This window comes from Sylvia atricapilla, chromosome 4 (genome assembly GCF_009819655.1).
Source record: "Sylvia atricapilla isolate bSylAtr1 chromosome 4, bSylAtr1.pri, whole genome shotgun sequence".
Taxonomy (NCBI): domain Eukaryota; kingdom Metazoa; phylum Chordata; class Aves; order Passeriformes; family Sylviidae; genus Sylvia; species Sylvia atricapilla.
Window position 1 is genome coordinate 48758375 of NC_089143.1, and position 16303 is coordinate 48774677.

The following is a 16303-nucleotide window of genomic DNA, read 5'->3' on the forward strand; positions in this document are numbered from 1 at the left end:
TGCTTCCTGCCAGCATGAGGGCTTGTTGCCATCTTTCATTTCTGCTGGCTCTGAGCAGTGTTGGTGTCCAAGACACAGCACTGCCCGTTAGTCACAGGTGGAGAGCACTGTGAGGCGACAGATATGTCCATATGAAGTAGAGATACATGGTAGGAGTCTTTCACTAGAAATATAAACTACTTTTGTAATTCATGGTATACACAGCTGAGTGCTATCTTTGTCTCTACTTTAATGTACACTGCATCTTTATAGACTGTGATAATAGCTAGAGGTATTTGGACTCTCCTAGTGATGTCTGTGTGCATATTACACCACCTTTGTGGCCAAAAACCTTTCCAAAAGCATAACATTTACTTTGCTCATGAAAGCTGACATCCATATATGGTGTAAGTTTACTGTCAGCTGCTTTGATTGCTTGATTGCAGGGATTTTATTTTTTTTTCTGATTCCTGTACTGAATAACCCAAACTGATGGGGAAAGAGATGATTGACCTTCGAGTCTTTCCTAGGCAACTACCTGAAACAAATTTAACAGCCAAAATGTTTACAGGTAGTGGTGTGGTAGATCTAGTTCTGCCTCAGTATCTGTTATGCTGTAACAGGTAATTAGGAGGAAAGTAAATGAAAAAAAGAAATCCCATGTATTGAGTTTGATTGGGGTGCCCATAGCTGTTCTTGAGTCGTTAATTTAGTTGTTTATGCAAAGTTAGTGATCTGGACATCATGCTTGCACATGTTCTCAAATAGAATCACTAATTATTTTAAAGAGTCAAAAAGGGAATGCAAATGTTTTACATAGCCCACTGGAAGCACTTAATGATTTTAGAAATGGTACTGATTTGATAGTCTCAAAGACTTGGATGGCAGAGCAAACTCTCACAGCTTTTGGAAATTGTGTAAAACTATCAGTTTCTCACTGATTAGTCCATTTTGGTGCTTGCTTTCCTAATGCATTGTGGTCAGTAAATAGAAGACAAGTTTGACATGCAATGCACAAAATATTGTTTGGATTTTGGTATTCTGAAACATAATTTTGATTTTTTTTTACTCATAATTATTTTTATGTACAAAATATCTTTGTCAGTGCAATAATGTTTCACAGAGTTACTATGTGGAAAGTGGCAATTGCTGTGTTTGGTTTATGGCATGAACTGATTGAGGAGAGATGCTTTCAGTGGTGAGGGATACCTGCTCATACTATTTAGCCTGCCTATGGGCAGATTGGTGGGAGCAGGGAAGATTAGAGGTGGTAGACCCCACATTCATATCTGACATCTGTGAGATCAGGTTGCATCAGACAAGTTTGACAGGCAAGCAAATGACTGTAGCCTCAATCTCTGATGCTTCTACACTTGGGAACCTACAGAAAAGAGATGGGGAGTTAGAGTTAGTCCTTTTAGAAGGAGGTAAAGTCCTGCTGAGCAGAGATAAATAAAGTTCATTGTTATTAATGTGACACTTTCAGGACCACATAATTCATCCCAGCTATTTTAACATACTGCCCTAGGCTCCTGTGTTGGACTAGTTGGTGCAAAAAAAAAAAAAAAAAAAAAAAGAGAGATCTTCCTAGGGTCTGATATATTTTGTTTAATTTACCTTACAAACAGAAAGTTATTGTCACTTATGATATGCAGTGGGCTAATGATATATCTGTTTCAGTTTGCAGCTCATCTAGTGAAAAACAAGTACCCAAGGGTCTGCATCCTTGATGGAGGAATCAACAAGATCAAGCCAACTGGTCTCCTCACTGTTCCTTCTCCACAAATCTAAGTAACTGTGAACATTCAGAACAATCTGTCTGAAGAGGAAAATCCTACCTACAGCACAGATATCCTGAACCTAAAGGGCATTATGGCATCTTCACAAGATATCCTGATGATCAGTGTCGTATCCTGCAGCTGTAGAGGCCAGGAATTTTGTGTTTGTTCATTAGTATAGAGCTTCAGTTGGAACTGATCAAAACTGGAGCTTTAAGCTTTTCAAGAAACCTCTTTAAGCATTGATGCAGTGCAGAAGTGCTCGGGCAAGTCTGAACACAGAGGAACTGGCTTTTGGTATCTTACATTTCTGTGGAACAAAGTTAGCTGGCACTTCATGGCTCTAAGGTGCACTTAGATTATTTGAAAAAGTATTCTACTGTGAATATTGAAAATAGCAAAATGAAACTGTACCATGTATATCGTGTGAAAATGTGTGTTCCCTAATATTTGAAAAGTAATTGCTGTATCTTCTGACCTCTTTTATTTCTGAGAAAGTGTTTTTTTCATCTGGTTTGGAAATAAAGATGTGTCCCAAATTGTAAGTCACTGTAAACAGCAGCTGCTGATTCAATCCAAAATCTTTCACAAGATGGAAAATTTGAAAGCCCAGAAAGGTGGGCTTTCAACAATACTGTCTTAGGAGTATTAGGAGTATTAGTGTCTTAGGAGTATTAATCAATTATTCTTAACATAATAGTATGCTTCCATTTTAGAAGCTTGGAAGGAAGCATTGCAATTTTAATTTTCATGTGAAAACATTCTAGAATTATCACTTTGTATGAATTGGAAGTTAAGAGTTTTCTTTGGACCTCTACTCTTTTAGCTAGTGGTGTCAATTTTCTTGGGAATTTTTTAAGTCCTTGAACATGAAATTTAAAACTGACAGATTGGGACAGCAGCCTTGTTTTTGAACTAGACTGGATGCAAGTGCTGCAGATGGGTGAAAGCAAGCTCCCACAAAGGGCATAAGGTGGCTGTGCAGTAAAGATGTGTGAATTACTTTGCAGTAAGAAACCAAAAGCATTTAAAGCACCAACAGAAACAGGAATTGGCATATTTCTTGCTGAGAAGCTAAAAATGAACTTGATTCAGACAACTACCACCTTTCAAGAAATGTGGAGAAAGAAACCCCTAGAGCACCCTAATTCCTCCCCCTCAAAATCCCATGTTTGGTTTGCTATCTTGTCAGATCCACTATTTTAAAAGTTATGCTGGAGATGGGAGGAAGGCTAGGAAAATAAAAGAACTTGTCTTCAAGAATGCTCTTTGAAAGTACTACATTTAATGCAGGAAAACCGGTTATGATAATGTAAGACTGTCAGTATGGCACTGTGGAAGAATGTGTTTTAGAAGACAGGTGTTAGATTTGTCTTTTTATATTTTTAAAGCTGGGAAAAACTGATGTGGCATGAGACTTAATAATCACTGAAGTGTGAGGATTAAAATGTATTTTGTAAAATTAAAAAAATTACACCAAAACCTGTTCACTTGGTTACAGTCACATATTAGCTTACATCATGAATTTGACACCCTGCTGTTTTATTGAAGTATCATCTGAAACATGGCAATTTCCACAATACAAGCTCTCTCTAGGGTAATGAGGATTTTCTCTGGAGATGGGATTATTGTCCGCCTTATTTGAGGATTTTATATCAGGAATAAGGAATAGTTTTAATTTGGCAAACAGAAAATTGCAGAAGCTAACTTTATTTTGTTTTTCTTCTGTCACAACAGGTTTCTAAAACAGAGTTCTGAGAGAGAGGTGGTCAGTGAAAGGCTGGGAACAGTGTCTATAAATCACAGGCAACCTGATCACTTGTTCTGTGGGGTTTTTTAGTGTTGGTGGTAGTGGGTTTGGGGATTTGTGGTTTTGAGAGGGGTTTTTGAACTGAAACTGTAGAAGATGAGACTTTATGAGAGGTGCTGAAAGAAGAAGTCTTCATTCTCTTGGTGAGGTAAGCAGAAGGTTTTGTAGAGCTCTTGAAATATTTCTGGAGGCTGAGTTTTCCAGTTATGTGCATTTCTAGAAGCATGGTTTGTCTGGCTGTACCATTCTGTTTTAGACTGCAACTGGATGCTAGGAAGATCTAGTAGGAGAAAAAAAGAAACAATATTAATGTTCCATGTTGGTGTCTTCTGCTGCTAGCATAAAAATATCCTAACCAAATATTTCCCACTGTTTGGCCTGGAAAATGCAGCCTCTTAGTCTGTTTTTTTCTACCACTTTAAAAACATCCTGAATCTGCCCCAGCCACCTGGGCCTATAGCTTCCTGCCAGGAAAGCCATATTCCCAGAGGGTACCAGGTGGGCTTCTAAAAAATGCAAAGGAATTAATTTTCTTTTGTCAGCCTTGGACCTATTGATCATTGCAGCCTTTGACCTATGGAACAATTACTGCTGGCACTGTAGTGTCCTTCTTCAAGCAACATACAGTCCTGTGAGCTTTTTGCTGCAGTTTGAATCTAAGTTCCTTGGGATTTATTTTGTTTTTACAAGTGGATATTTGTCCTGTTTGGTCCACTTTTTTGGAGCAAAGACTAAGACTATTTTTTTCTTATCCTAGGAACCTCCCTTCCTGCACCCATTTTGTTTCCCTTTGTCATCCTGGTTTTTCCGTGCCCAGGTTCTCTGTGACCGCAGTACCTTCCCAGTGCTGTATCTTCAGGATAGGAACAACTCACCTAATGTAGCAGAAAGGAGAAAAGTTACAGTGTTTACTTCACTCTAACTTTCACTAACCTGGATCACTTAAGGTATTTTTGGTTTGTTGATTTTGGGGAGGTTTTGTTGGGTTTTGAGATGTTGTTGGTTCAATTTAGCTTAAGTCTTCCCTTTCAAATTACATTCTTCCCACTGGTAGTTTTTTTGGTGGACTCTTCCTGGTATTTCTGAGCTAGAAACAGCTGGACAGATGTATTCTGGGCAGATGTATGTATTCTTTCATTTAGGTAGTTTATTTTTCTGATTTCCTGGATGATCAGTAGAACTGCTAAGGGCTAAATAATTTGTCAGAGTGGGTAGGGGTTAAATTTCATGTGATTCTTTCCTTGCTTCTTTTTTCCCAGTTTTAATCTATCCTTAGGCTTACTGACAAGACCACTGCACTTCAAGGTGTTGCCTGTGCCTTTGTGCATTCATAATCTGTGTAGGCATCATACAGTGGTACGATCTTATTTCTATGACCTTCTGAATATCAGTATCTAGACTTCCTTTGATATTTGAGCCAGCTAAGGAAGATGTTTATTAGAGTGTCTCTTAGCTGGACTTCAGAGCTGCATCACACAAAACTCAACAAAACAAAAAACCCCAAATGACATGTCTTAGTTCTTCAGCAGCTGCATCACTCATGTTGTTATTGAAGAAGCTGGTGTGAGGGCCTGTGAGTTCTGTGGCCTGAGATATACTTGCTGCTCATATTTACAGGGTGAGAATGCTGTACAGAATATCACTTTTCAAGATTTAATTTATCTTTGTACTTTTAGCAGCTTATCAAGTTCTCTCAGTTAATATAAAAAATAATGTATGTCTTTATTTAGCTTTCAAGTGTTCAGATTGAGTTTCCAAGAGGTCTGGGAATTGTGTGGGACTGAGTATGGCCTTTTAATCTCCCATTTCCGGTTATCTTTTCTTTGCTGATGAGTCAGACTGGCCTCTCCCATTGTTGCATTAGAAACTTTACTGTCATCAGTCTTATCTTGCTATTTTTGATTCTTTTTGTTGGGCCCAGCTTCTGAAAATTGACTGAAAGAATTATTATTCTTCTCAAAAGTGTTTCTTTTCCAAGAGAAGCAATGAAACTTGATCTATGCTGACTTAGCTAAACATAAGATTTGTATATTTGACTAGCAAAATTGCAGATTTTCCTTTCTCTTTGAATCCTAAGCTATAATGCTGCTATTGTCAATGTTTTAGATTTCCAGACTTAGTAGAAAGCTGATGCCAGAAACTGCAGGAGGGTTCGGAAGTAAGTGTTTCATTTGCTTTTTGAGTAACTGTGAAGCTTTAAGTTTGCCACTGGTAGTATCTTTTAAATAATAGCACCAAAATATCTGTTGGACAACAGTCTCTGTTCTATGACAACAGAGTCTGTATTCCATTCATTTAAGGTGAAAATTTCTTCTTGTACTGCCATAAGCATGTGTGATTGATGATAATTCAATATTGTTGTATGTCTCTCATTATATCAGCATTTAATTAACCAATGTTGTACAGAATTTAAAGAAACTTAAAAAACATAGAATCAGTAGAGTGTTATTACCACTGAATCAATTTGTAAGTACTTTTTGTAAAGCCTTTTCCCAAAATTTGTTTAACCATAATGTAAATCCATGTTCAGATTAATCTGTAGTAGTGTTCTTGCATGTAAAGGTAGAGAGACACCAGTGCATGCACTCCTGTAATTCACGTATTTTCCTTCCCTGGTGATAGGTCCTTATGTGCTTCAGGAGCAGAGACACCAAGTTTCCAGACACAGTAACGTGTGTAAAAGAGCAGATACACTAAAGCAATGTGGTAATCACTGGATTCAGTGGGAACAATCCAGGGAAAAGTTGCAGATCACTGGTTTAATTAATATTTCCAAACTGAAGCAGTATCAAATGTCTCCTCTTTGTCTAGCTTGAATTATCTGTCATTACCTCATTTAGAGAGAAACAGTGTCAAGTGGTATCAACTTTTTTCGGCTGAGCTGGCCAAAAAGAGTAAAGCTAAGAGTACAGAACAGGTACATGTAATAATTATGGGGTGACATTCTTGCCATTTTGTCAGTTAACTTGATTTGACTTGGTTCAGTTGCTACCCTAAATGTGCTTCTTTTTCTCAAGTGCTTTGAAACTTGAACGAGCTAATATCTCTGATTTTGCATCTTTGCTTTAAGTAAAGCTGTTATTTCAAACGACTTTGTTTCTCCACCCTCAAAGAAAAAGGTGACATCACATGTAGGATGATGTCCTCAAGAGAGGAACCTTTGCCTTTCAAGTTTCACATGTCCTAAGTGTGGAACCAGCTCAATGGCAGCTCTTCAGCAACTGCAATGCCCATACTCCAGGTCTGGAGAGATGCCCATGTACAATAAGTACCTGAAGGAAGGAACATGCAGAAATTACATAAGTATAAAATTTTAGGGGTATATATGTAGCTGTAATATGTGTATGAATACAATATATTTAATGAACAGCTTACTTTAAATTGACAAGATTGTTAAAAACTTCCAGCTCTTTTAGAAGGATACTCTGAACCTAGTTAGAAGAGCTCAAAGAGGTTGTAATAATTAAAATTTCTCCTTTGCAGTAATTATATAGGTGTGCAGTTCACGCACATACATGTTAAGCCGAGGACTTTACAAAATCAGGTAAGTCCTTTTGTCACTTCAGAGAGAAACTTTGCAATTACTTTTCAGGGAGAAATCAGCAAAATGGGCAGTTAGAACCCAGTGCTGTTGCAATATACCTGAGCTCAGTTGTTCTAATTACTTCTTGTGACATGTTGGGTGCCTCTTGCTCCTATATGTGCAAATATAAACTTAGCCTCCATTTCTTCTTAAAGCCCTAAAGATAAACCATTATTTTCCTGAGCTTCTTTGCTGTCATCCTTCCTGATAGTGCTTTTACTGTGCACTTTACAGGCCCTCCCTCTCTGTCTCCAGGATTTCATTCAACTTTTCATAGCTTTTCACCTTTAGCTCACCTTCTCTCTTGGAAACATGTGATGAGTTTTCTTTCTCAGAAGAATTTTTAATGCATTCATTGTGTTTCCTGTTCCTGAAAGCTATTTTTTCCTTATTAGCAAATGCCTGAAGCCACTGACACTGGAATGGGCCTGTTATGAAATGAGATTGCTGGTGTGCACAGTGGATGGAGGGGAGGGAGAAGTGGAAAATTCCTCTCAGTGCCTCCATTGGAAAGGTGTCCCTCCTATGATGAATCACTGAGAGAAGTCTTCATGGTGATGGGTGCAAACCAGTGGGGGTAGCAGGAGAGAGTTGAAGGCGTCAGGGAGTTATTCTCTAATTATTCTTTCCTGGCAAGGTAGAATAATTGACACGTAGAGCTCATGCTTCAAGCTACAGCTTCTTGCTCACTACTCATTAGAGGAGCACCAATCCCTCATGGACTGGAGCTGCTCTTGGGTGAGCACATCCTGAGACTCTGTCATGAACTTGTCACCTCCTTTTCTGGCAAAGACAAGGTGCCTGCCTTCCTTTTTTTTTTTTTTTTTTTTTTTTTTTTTTTTTTTTTTTTTTTTTTTTTTTTTAAGTAGCAGGGAAAGACAGGCAGTGGAAAAATTCAAGCAGCTCTACTATATGTGCTGCACATAAAAGTTGTGCAATAAATGGTCACAGTAGCAGTAATCTAAACATATGGATATTGGGGATCTCCACTGTACACCTGTTCACTTGCTGCCATGTGTGTTGTCCTCTTGGCTCACTTGTTCACAATTTACAGCACCTTGATAGAGTACTACAGCATTGGACTTCTGCAGTTTTGTGCAGAAACATCAGGCTTGTGTCTGTGCCACAAGGTGTGAACAAGGCTAAGTAAAGGTCATTTCATGCAATAGAAACAGCTGCTTGTAACTCCTGGCCAGTTTTCATAAGTCTTCAGGTACTTACATAGAGGTCGTACAAAAATCTGAACCCTTTGTTAAATGTCTAGATGGAATCCAAGTTCCCGAAAATCAGGCCTCCACACTCAGTGCTAAACACTTGAAAATTTAAACTTGAGCTTGGAAAACTTGTCCTCAAAAGGGTCAGGATTTACATACACTGTCTGTAAATGGTTTCAAGTCGGAAATGCTGGCAGAGCCATCCCTTTAATGCTGTTAGCCTGCTTTGCAGACCACCCATTCTGCCTGTGCAATAGAACAAGCGTAAATGAGGCATTCATTAATGGCATTTTTCCTTACTGATCTCATTTAGTTGATTAAAAGAGAAAAAAATCTGCACCCATTTGCCTTGTGAAATCTTAGACTGACTACAAAATCCTCCTAAAGTCTCTGCTGATGCTATTTCAGATTTCATTTTCAGGGGAGTGTTTTTTAATAAGAAACTTGAGAAGTTCAGATATTAGCAGGCATGAAGATTGCTTTCTTCACTGTTTTAGTGATTCAGCAAGATACAAGAATGATCAGAGGCACTTTCAGGTTGAAGATAATGTCATTACTCCTTGCTTTTGGTTAGATGTAGGCTTAAGTTCCTGAAATGCTTTATTCTGATCTGGCTAAAAACAATTAGCAAGGATGATCAAAACTTACGCTTTGCCTGAATCCGCTCAAAGACCTAAGGGATTTCTGCTACATAGTTTTGTTTTATTAACCCCAAAGTAAAAATACCTCCTATAGCTAGAGAGCCTTAATTACCCAAAGGAGCAGTTGTTAATAATAATGATGGTACTTCAAGGGAAAGAGGAGATAGAAACAATCAAAACCAAAATGGAGAAATGCCACCCACCAAAGAAGTGTTGAAGGGATGTAAACAGCCCTGAGAGTACACACACCAATCCTGGAACTTCTCCTGGTTAAGTAGCACATCCCATTTGCGAGCAGTTACTGTCAGAGGAGCTTTTCTTGCCTGTAGTGATGGAGCTATTACAATTAGGTAATGTTTTGTTTCAGGGACCTGCTCTAGGGGAGGTACTGCTTGTGTAAAGGCTGCCTTTACTCAGAGTTAGAAGGGGCATCGCTTCCAAGGAGACAAATTATCTCATTAACTCATGGCGAGGAGACTGTGTGCAGCCAGAATGCTCAACCCTTGCTCAGCATGGTCTTTGTCACATAGGACAATTTGTAATTGCTGATTACTTTTTTTGGCTGATGTTGAAAGCCTGCCCAGAGTGCAAAACAGTAAGTAATCATCCTCCTCCAGTCTAGTTCAAATGGGAGCTTCACAGAAGAGGCAGGCAAGTCTGGCTGAAAGAAAGGTTCATAACATTTGGTCATATCAAAGGCTCCAAAACTATAAATTAAATTCCAGAAGAATCATGCTGTAAGTAGGTTTTGTGTATGAATGCACATGTACTTAATATATTTTAGAAGTTGTTTTTTCCCCTCCCTCTTCTATTTTTTTACCAGCTGTTTCAGTGCCTGGGTTTGGGGGGATTCTTTTGGGTGGTTTTTTTTAATATTCATCATAGAGTTTGGGAAACCATGGGATTTCTCATACATAAGTTCATCCACTATAGGTTTGTTCTTGTTTGCAGTCAAGAAGTAACACTTATCCAAGCATATTTTTGGAATATTTAGAAGAAAAAAGTATTTGGACTAAAACCCATTATTTATTGTAGCTTTAAAAAGTGACATACTAAGGAAGATGAAGTTACATTGTTGTCATCAAGGTGATTGAATTTTGGAAAGCTCATGTCAGTGAAAACAAAGGAGTATGCAGAGGACAGAGATGCTGAGTAGAATAGATGTTCTACTCAAATTTGTCTATTGCTCAAACTCATTCAGCAGATGGTCAGTCTCTAACCCTGGTTCTTTCTTAGGCCTGTCCTGCATTCTCCCAGTTTTAATTTGTGCATGAACATAGGCTGCCGTTGCCTGCATACTTCCCCAGCTTCATTTTCCAGGTACATGGAAGACAGTCTTCATTTTAATATGTAAGAACAGGAATTTAGGGAACAGCTTTCCAAAGAGGGCAAGTCTGGGAAGCTAGACTGCCTAAGTCACCAGGTTGTTGCTGAGTTGGCTTATACTGGTGATTCTTGGGTTGCTGACACACATGAAGCACCAGAGCTGTGAAGGGAGAGAGCCTTGCTGATGCTGACAGATTGGGTCACATTTGGAGCACATTGTGGAAGGATTTGTTTTGCTGGAGGCTGGAATTCCCATGTCTGCTGTATGTGGCATATATATTCTGTTTTGACAGAATCAGTGTGTGGGAAGCTCTTTGTACTTGCAAGCTGCATTACTAAGGTACAATGATTTATGATGATACATGGAGGGATCATTTGAACTGTAAAAGTTTTCTCTGAAGAAATCTGAGATAGCAAGGTAAATTAGCTTTATGTGGAGATTAATTATACCAAATTATGCTTAATTAAAAGGAATATTTTACTGTAGCTTAATCAAAAAATCCAGCGTCTTCAGTCTCCATGTGGGCCTCTTTAGATATCAGTAGGGCTGGAGAATATTGGCAGAGCAGGTGGGAATTCAAGTCAGGTATTACTGGAAGAGTTTGAACTTCAGACCCATTCAAAGGGGAAAGAAGGGCAATGGAAAACTAGGAGACTTGCAAGTCAAAATGTTTGTATAGGCATTTAGAATGTACTGTTAGCATGGAAGGGTTTTTTACCGTTAAAAAAAAAGAGTAGAAACTCTACTCTTTCTTCAGTATTCAGAGTAGTTCCAGGTAACAGACAGCTCCCCATATTCTGTCTGTTAACCACAGACAACATGGGAGCAACTTAATATGTACAGAGAACAAAGGGATTAATGTCAAGTCTTGCTGAACTAATTTGTTATCCAGAAACTCTCAACTAGTGGGAGTCTGGAATGCATCTGTTCCCCCAGTACTGCGCTTGTGTAATTATTTGTTTAAGAGGTATTCTTGTGTTTACTGCCTTTCCTGAAGCTGGTGTTTGCTTTGCAGAGCCCCTCAGGTAGGTCTGGCCTCTTTGGGAAGTCTAAGGCCCAGTCATGCATAAATGAGGGACACGTCTCATTAGTGAGCCAACAGTTCAGATTCTCAGAAGGCGTTCAAAGCACGATGTGTAGAGCATTTCATGCTATAGAAAAGATTATCAGATATACATTTATGTCTTGTGGGCAGTAGTTTAACATGACAAGTGTCTTGTGTCACACTCATGACAGAAGGGTACCCTGAGAAATGAACAGTTTATTCTATAGAATGTAACAGATTCTCTTTGGATTTCTTTGCCCCCCTTTTTCAACTCTCGGCTATGCCAATTGTTATTAACTAGAAGTAGCACTGATGTTGATTGTGTTGGTTTTTCATGCCCAGGGATTTTGCTTTAGCCAACTTTTATATCCCACTGTTTCTCCTAATGTCTTTAGAATTTGTATACAACTATGGAGCAAGACTTCAGTGTCTTCTAGTGGCAGTCATTCCACTTGGAGCTGAAAGGCTTGGTGTTACCTAGAATCCTGAAGGATGCAAGTATCCATTTTTCCCTCATGACACAGATTCATGCCAGCCAGTTATTATCTCTCTTCTCTGTATACCACCTCCAAGGGTATAAATGGTGTTCTCACTCAGCCCATGATAAGGCTGATTTCTTTACAGTTAAAATTGCACACAGGAAATCCGACATTAATGCAGCAACCTGAATATCATGCTTGGAGTAGTAGCTTAGACAGCTGCTCAAACAGTGGAGTAAATCAAATAGTCCTACTCAGCAAAGATCATAATGCATTTTTAGCTGTGGACCAGTCTGGGTACTCTTCTTGTTAAAAGCCTCAGTCAAGAGCAGCAATGTAGATTTGGACACAGAAGAAAAGTAAAACGAAGCAATCCAGGTGGGGTATTTGCTGGATGTGTCTCATACCCTGTGTCTTTTATTAGGATTCATGGTAAGAAACAGTCGCTTTAAGGAAGAAAATTTTGAGTCTGACCTGCCCCTGAATGAATAATGAGGCAATACTGGAGCTCACAGTAAATAACATTGTTTTGGCCAGAAACTTCCATACTGAACTGCAGAAGGAAACTTGACTATGTGCTCCAGTGGTTGATTTGTCTGTCTTTCCTGGTCCTTAATACAGTCATAGAAGTAATTTTTGTGCTGCTTGTCTTCTCTGTGCTGTTAGGGCTTGATTTTCTGTCATTCCTCTGATATGCTGCTGATCCTGCAATGAACTCTCGTATTGTTACCTCCCTTTTTTGTTTTCTGGGGTTATTATTTTTGCCATTTCTAGGTGCATGCTTTTGTGGCATTCCTTGGATGCATTTCAGGGAGTATATCTCAGTCTAAATCAGTGGGATGATATGATAATCTGGCATTTGATAGCAAGGTTTTGACAGAGCTATCTGAGCATGAAGTTCTACCAGACTGGGCATTAAAGAGCAGTGTTGTTGCAGGTTGCTGGCATTAGTGTGGTGTTTAGCCTGGCTGACCCGAGGGCTGTTTCAGCTCTCAGATGTCCATGTGCAAACAGGGATTCTCTAGACCAGGGGTCCCCCTGGAGCACCTTCCCTCAAGGCTCGGGAATGAAAGCTGTAGATAAAGCATAGCTCTTCAAGTAACAATGCTAACTGCTGTTAACCTGAATTTATGGGAGGAGGATTTTACTTGTGTTCACCAGGTGTTAACTCTCTTCACTTTCCATGCTGCAGAAGGAATCCTGGTAGGTGTATTTTTTTGAAAGAACCATGTCTGAAGTCTGGTGTACAGGGTTTTTTTTGTAGTCTGAGAACATTATATAGTGATTTCAGAAAGCAACCACCTTTTTTAAGTAGTTTGAGGGATGAGACTCTGCCCCTGAGCTGAGTAAATGTATGAGGTAGAGAGGATGTTCACTGTGTGGTACACTGTGCAGTAAAGAGGGCCGATAGCCTGCATGGTGTATCAGTGGCAGCTTTGTGATGAGCCCATATTTTCAAAGAACAGAAATTGGGAAACTGCATACCGTGACTGACAGGCTTTTACATCACCCTTTGTCTGTGTTAAAATATTCTTAATTAAATAACATTGTCCTAATGAGAGACTGCAGTGCTGTGCTCACGGGGCAGCGCTCAGGGAGCAGCCACACTGCCACTGGCAAGTGGCATCAGTGTCAAATGAGGCATGGGTGGGAGAGAGCTGGTGCTGGCCACCTGATTTACCAAAAAACAAAACAACTGATTTGTTCAGCTTTTGTTTCAGTTGGGCATTAGAGTGGGAGCATGATGATAAGTACATTTCCTTTGCACTTCTGCCAGTACTTTCTTACGGAAAAAAGCACCCGCTCTGCTGGTAGCAAGGAGGTGGTGTAGAGCAGAATTATGCGAAAGCAAAACTGAGTTCAATTTGACTGAAATACTGGATAATCAAATGGAGAGCTTTGCTATGAAAGACTGAGTTACTCCACACTAGGAAATACCTTGACTTGTTTTATTTTTCAATCTTTGACACGGATGGTCAAGAAAGGGAGCTCTGTCCAGCTTTATCACTGCTGTGTCAGAAACATGCACTCAGTTTCATTTAAGAATTGCCTCTTGCTCCTTTAAAACATACTTGTTTCTAGGTTTGTTGTTTTCTGGTCGTTGTTTTCTCTTGAAAATTGAATTGTCAAAAATGACAACTTTTCATCATTTATTAAATGTTTTCTGGGTAGGATTTAACTTCCTCATTAAGTGTTTTTTTTTTACTTCCCCATGAAATGTTTTTAGAAAATACACTTCATCAGTTACAGCAGAACAAGAAAAACTGCATCCCTCTCTAAAATGAAAGAGTGAAAGTGGACACCAGCTCTATCAACTCAGGGAGAGCTCTCTTAAAACTGAAAAAATGTGTCTGGTTTTTTTTTTGCCAGAAATCTCTCCCGAAGATTGCCAAGTGGACATACTGGAGAGGGGGGCAATGCTGTAACCTCTGTGATGTTATGTTAGCAACCTGATGCCTTGCCATTGCACTGCCCTTGTCTGCTGGAGGTGTGAAGTAACTGAGCGGAAGAATGGAAATTAATTGGTGATAAATTTATTTTGACACAGATGAGTTGTGTTATTCAGAGGAGGAAAATTGCAGGCATAATGCATTCAGGAGATATAGTGGAGCAGTCAAAACTCAGAAGTTTGTGAAGCATATTTAGATGTCAGCATCTCTGACAAGTCTCAATAGCTCACACTGTTGCTGAAAATTAAAAAGGGGAAGCGTTTCCTTAACTGTCTGAAGGTTTGTTGGACACATTGGGGTCAGGACTCAGAGTTAACTAGATTTAATTAGTCTTTTCTAGCCTGGTAATGCAGACAGCAGTAGCTGTACTGACAGTGAAACACTGCAGATTGACACAAACTGTACAGATAGAGCCCGACCAAGATAAACTCACATCATCTTTTCGTGCATATGTTGGTGTGTGTCCTCAGGTGTAAAGTTCCTGCTTTGGGTTAACAAATTATTCCTATGAATGACTCCTCTTTCGTTATGAACTTAATTGATAACCAAGATGTTTTGAGGAATATGCAGACCTCTGAATTATAAATATCTTTTTGCCAAATGAAATGTACAGTAGTTACATTTCAGAGAATGTCATTGTACTTTATTCCAGGACAAACATTATGAAAACTGTGAAAACTCATTGGTTGCTCTGGAGAAAAGGTTATTCAAAGTGGCCCCAGACCCTCACTGGCAAAACAATAACAAAAATAAATATTGATAATTCCCCAATCCTCCTTCTCAGTTCCAGGCACTTAACTTTTCATGGAGAGCTCATGTTCAGCTAAAACTTTGCTTGCAGCAATTCCTATAAGAAATATTGATTTATTTTTTTCTACTGCTGTGAATCAAAGTATCTCAGATCTAGAAAGGATCCTTTCTTTTCTGTAGCAGCGAGGGTAAGAACAAAGTAGCAGAAGAAAAATCTTTCTTGCATTCTGAAATCCGACATAATTTAGCACGTGAAATGTTGGATGTCATGTTTCCCCTCATATTAAATGGCAAACCTGAGGTGCTTAAGAGACCTCCCACTAGGCCATGATGGGGGAGGGTATTTATCTTGCATATTGACCTTGGCAGGGCCTAAAGTGAAACTCTTACACTTGGGAGACAAACAATTTTATAATGCTGAATGGAAAGGACTTCAAATGCTGTTAGCAGGCTATGCTCTATTCATCTGAATGAGATTTCCTTTAGATGATGGCACTGTACCAGTCAGGAGGGTATTGCAAGTGTCAAGTCTGTTGTTATTTTGGGTTTTTTAAATAATATTTTCATATAAAAGATACCTTAAAGAAGAGATGAGAAGACTGTTTGGGGCTTTTATCTGTTAAAGCAAATGGCATAACCGGTGGGATTCCCCTGGGAAAAAGACTTGTTTTTATGGCATCTAGTGTAAGATCTCTCATGGATCACAATGGCACAGTATAAAAGTATTATTGTAGCATTGCCTGTTTCCAAAAGCAGTCTTTCTCTTCGAGTGGCACAGGATTTTCTCCATCAATTCTTGGGATGTTTTCTAGTTGAGAGCCCAATGCCTTCTCTCTTGCCACTTTTGTGCAAACTTTTGCATCAGCAGAAGAGGTGGTGTGAAATACACCCTGACCCATAGCGCGACATTTGGCAGTCAGAGCATACTGATGTTAACAGTGGAACAGTGATGAATTGCATAGTAGGGAAAGCAGCCTGAAGGCATTGTTAGGAGGCAGTAATCCAGGGCTGCTGTCAGGCTCTGGCACAGTATCAAAATATCCCAGAACTGTCATGCAGGAAGCCTGGTTGCCTGGCTCCTCATTGCACAGTCTGTAACCTGTTATTTTATACAGTAGGGTCGGTTATGTAGTTTACTTTTTTTTTTTTTTTTTTTTTTTAACTATACAATGACACTGTGTTGTGGAAATCTGGGACATGTAGAATTTTCCCAGCAAAGAGACAGAATACTGGTGGTGGTGGTGGTG

At 39.2% G+C, this 16303-nt stretch overlaps 2 protein-coding genes across 2 annotated transcripts in view; one reads left to right on the top strand and one right to left on the bottom strand.

The window, feature by feature from the left end:
- The window catches only part of TBCK (TBC1 domain containing kinase), an 83304-nt gene extending 80947 nt beyond the window's left edge, over positions 1-2357 (top strand). The window contains exon 25 of the mRNA XM_066317833.1: positions 1660-2357. Within this exon, the coding sequence (XP_066173930.1) occupies positions 1660-1770 (111 nt within the window). The 3' untranslated portion in view covers positions 1771-2357. The remainder of the gene's footprint in view (positions 1-1659) is intronic.
- NPNT (nephronectin) overlaps positions 1-16303 on the bottom strand; it is a 274897-nt gene that overhangs the window by 199976 nt on the left and 58618 nt on the right. The gene's annotated exons all lie outside the window — the stretch shown is intronic.